This window comes from Cervus canadensis, chromosome 6 (assembly GCF_019320065.1).
Source record: "Cervus canadensis isolate Bull #8, Minnesota chromosome 6, ASM1932006v1, whole genome shotgun sequence".
Classification (NCBI taxonomy): domain Eukaryota; kingdom Metazoa; phylum Chordata; class Mammalia; order Artiodactyla; family Cervidae; genus Cervus; species Cervus canadensis.
The window spans coordinates 24344508-24347351 of NC_057391.1; the positions used below are offsets into that span (position 1 = coordinate 24344508).

A 2844-nucleotide genomic window follows, 5' to 3' on the forward strand; every position below is an offset into this window, starting at 1 on the left:
TATTCTTAGAATCATCTTTAAAAAATATGTACTAGTAGTGAAAATAAAATGCAAAATCAAACCAACATTTGTAATTATATATTTTAAAGAGAAGATCTTTAGACACATTTTAGATAATACTTAATATGTCAAATGGCAAAAATACTGAAATAAAATAAACCTGTCAATTGACACTGGATTTGCAGCAAAGAGAGAAGTCCTGACTAATGCCCTTTACATTTAGCATATATCTTAACACTATTTGAATAAACACTAGCCACTAAATTCCTAATTCTTACTTTGAGTACTTTCTGACTTACTACTTAATATCCATCTAAGGCTATTTGTTTCTTTATGATCCTTAGAGTAAAAACATGAATTATTTTTGGAAGAGAGTAAAAAGATCACACCTGTAAGGCTGTACTTATTCCATACGGCAATCCTTCCTTATAATCAGTCACTACCAGTGGAGAATATTTTGCAGTGTAAATACCAAAACAAGTTTATGAATCCTGTTGAATCCTTATATGTTGTTTCAATTCTGAAATACATAACGGATTTATACTTCCTTTTAGAAGCTTGGTTATAATGAAAAGTTCAATTTTCTTAAGACAATTTTGTTTCTTAAAAAAGACTAATCCATCATGTAGTGGGCGACTTTTATGATAATAGGAGGCTTTATTGTAATAGTTCCTTAACCAAAATTATTTTTAAATTTTCTAGAAAACCACCCTGTTCGTGTCTTATTCAGACAGCTTGTGTTGCAACTTAGTTCACTATGACTTCTGATTTATGTTTTAAGAACAGATATTTCAGCCCAAAAGACTTTCCTTAGAGCAGCCTTCATCTCATTGTTCCTGAGGCTGTAAATTAGAGGATTGCAAAGGGGTGTTATTACAGCATAAAATAAGGTCACAATTTTTTGCTCTTTCACTGGGTGTCCTGATCCAGGACTAACATACATCACCATAACAGAGCCAAAAAACAGAATTACCACAGCCAGATGAGAAGCACAAGTAGAGAAAGCTTTGTGTTTGCTGGCTGCTGAGGGCATCCTTACCACAGCCAGAATCACCAGTGCATAGGCGCAAAGGATGAAGAGAAAGGTGCCGATCATGAAAATAACATTGAAAGTAGAGTAAATGAGTTGTGTGGTGGTGTCTTCAGAACAGGACAGCATCATCAACGGGACAGGATCACATATAAAATGGTCGATGATATTTGGGTTGCAAAAGGGCAACCGTGAAATGAGAACAACTGGGGTTACGAAGAGAATGAACCCACAGGACCACCCAAAGATGATGAGGCCAGTGTAGAGGTCTTTAGTCATGATGCATGGGTAATGCAGAGGACGGCAGATGGCAAGATACCTGTCAAAGGCCATGATGCAAAGGTAGAAGCCCTCGTCACACCCAAAAGAGAAGAAGAAGTAGAACTGTGCAAAACAACCCACAAAGGAGATGGACTTGCTTGAGGACAGGAAGTGGGCCAACATGTTGGGGATGGTTGTGGTGACATAACATATTTCCAGGAAAGAGAAATTCCCCAAGAAGATGTACATGGGGGTGTGAAGGCGCTGATCCCACCGCACAGCACAGACAATGGCCGTGTTCCCCATCAGGGTCAGGATATAGGCTGTTGAGAAGAGCCCGAAGTAGAGGCGCTGCATTTCTGGGCTTGAGGGAAAGCCCAGGAGGATAAAGTGGGTAACAGAGTGGGTGGTTTCTCTGCTGGACACATTCATTAGTCTGGAAGACATGGGATGAGAGAAGTTTACTGATCTTTAACAGAGTATACTGATTCTTCCTGAAAAATCCTAATTTCATTATCATTTTGGGGACATTAAGTAATAAACAATGAGTTTTGTTTTAAAGCACCCAAACTGTGATCATCATAACCTATTGCCCAAGAGTATGATTTCATTTTGATGTTGTTGTTTAGTGACGTAGTCATGTCTGACTCTTTTGCGACCCCATGGACTGCAGCATACCAGGCTCCTCTGTCCATGGGATTTTCCAGGCAAGAGTACTGGAGTAGGGTGCCATTGCCTTCTCCGAAAAATTACCCTTAGATATCCACAAATTATTCTGCTGCTTTTATTGAAGAAAAAGCTCAGCTAACACACATATCTTAGTGGTAGCTTCATAACTCATTTGACTGAATTTTTAAAACTCATTTAATTTTTGTCTTTCATATTGCAGTATGTGTCCTGATACATTGATATCCTGTTCAATGATATTGAAATTGCTCATCTTTACTGACAAGGACTTCCCCGATGGCTCAGCAGTAAGGAATCTGCCTACAATGCAGGAGACACAGCAGATGTGTGTTCAATCTCTGGGTTGAGAAGATCTCTAGCAGGAAGAAATGGCAACCCTCTCCAGTATTCTTGCTTGGAAAATCCCATGGACAGAGGAGCCTGGCGGGCTACAGTCTATTGTATTGCAAAGACTCAGAGATGACGGAGTGACTGAGCAGGCTATGCAATTGATAATGGCACCCTAACAGTGGCAAGTCAAATCAATGTCAATACTCACCCTGTTTGGGTCTCCTGTTACAGATCTTCTTGAGAATACTAACTGTATAAAGTCACAATCTGAAGAATATCCTACAAATGCAAGAAACAGGAAACATACAGATGCTGAATGGTGTTTTATCACTTAAGGAAGACACACGAAATTAGTGAGCCTGAGAGCAATATGTGGGATGGAGAGCTGTGATATCAGAGTGGAATCAGAGATTTGTTATATTATTTCTACTGAACAAATAACAAAATCCATTTTAATATTGAAAATAAATCCACTTCCAGTAATTTGCTATTATACATTTTTAAAATAAAATCCCCAGGTCTCTTTGTAAACAATA

At 38.5% G+C, this 2844-nt stretch overlaps 1 protein-coding gene across 1 annotated transcript; it reads right to left on the reverse strand.

Annotated features, from left to right (window-relative positions):
- Positions 1 to 769: 769 nt before the first annotated feature.
- LOC122444255 (olfactory receptor 11G2-like) lies at positions 770 to 1723 on the reverse strand. The gene has a single exon (XM_043472992.1). The coding sequence runs from the start codon at positions 1721 to 1723 to the stop codon at positions 770 to 772; it is 954 nt and encodes a 317-aa protein (XP_043328927.1).
- Between the last annotated feature and the right edge of the window lie 1121 nt (positions 1724 to 2844).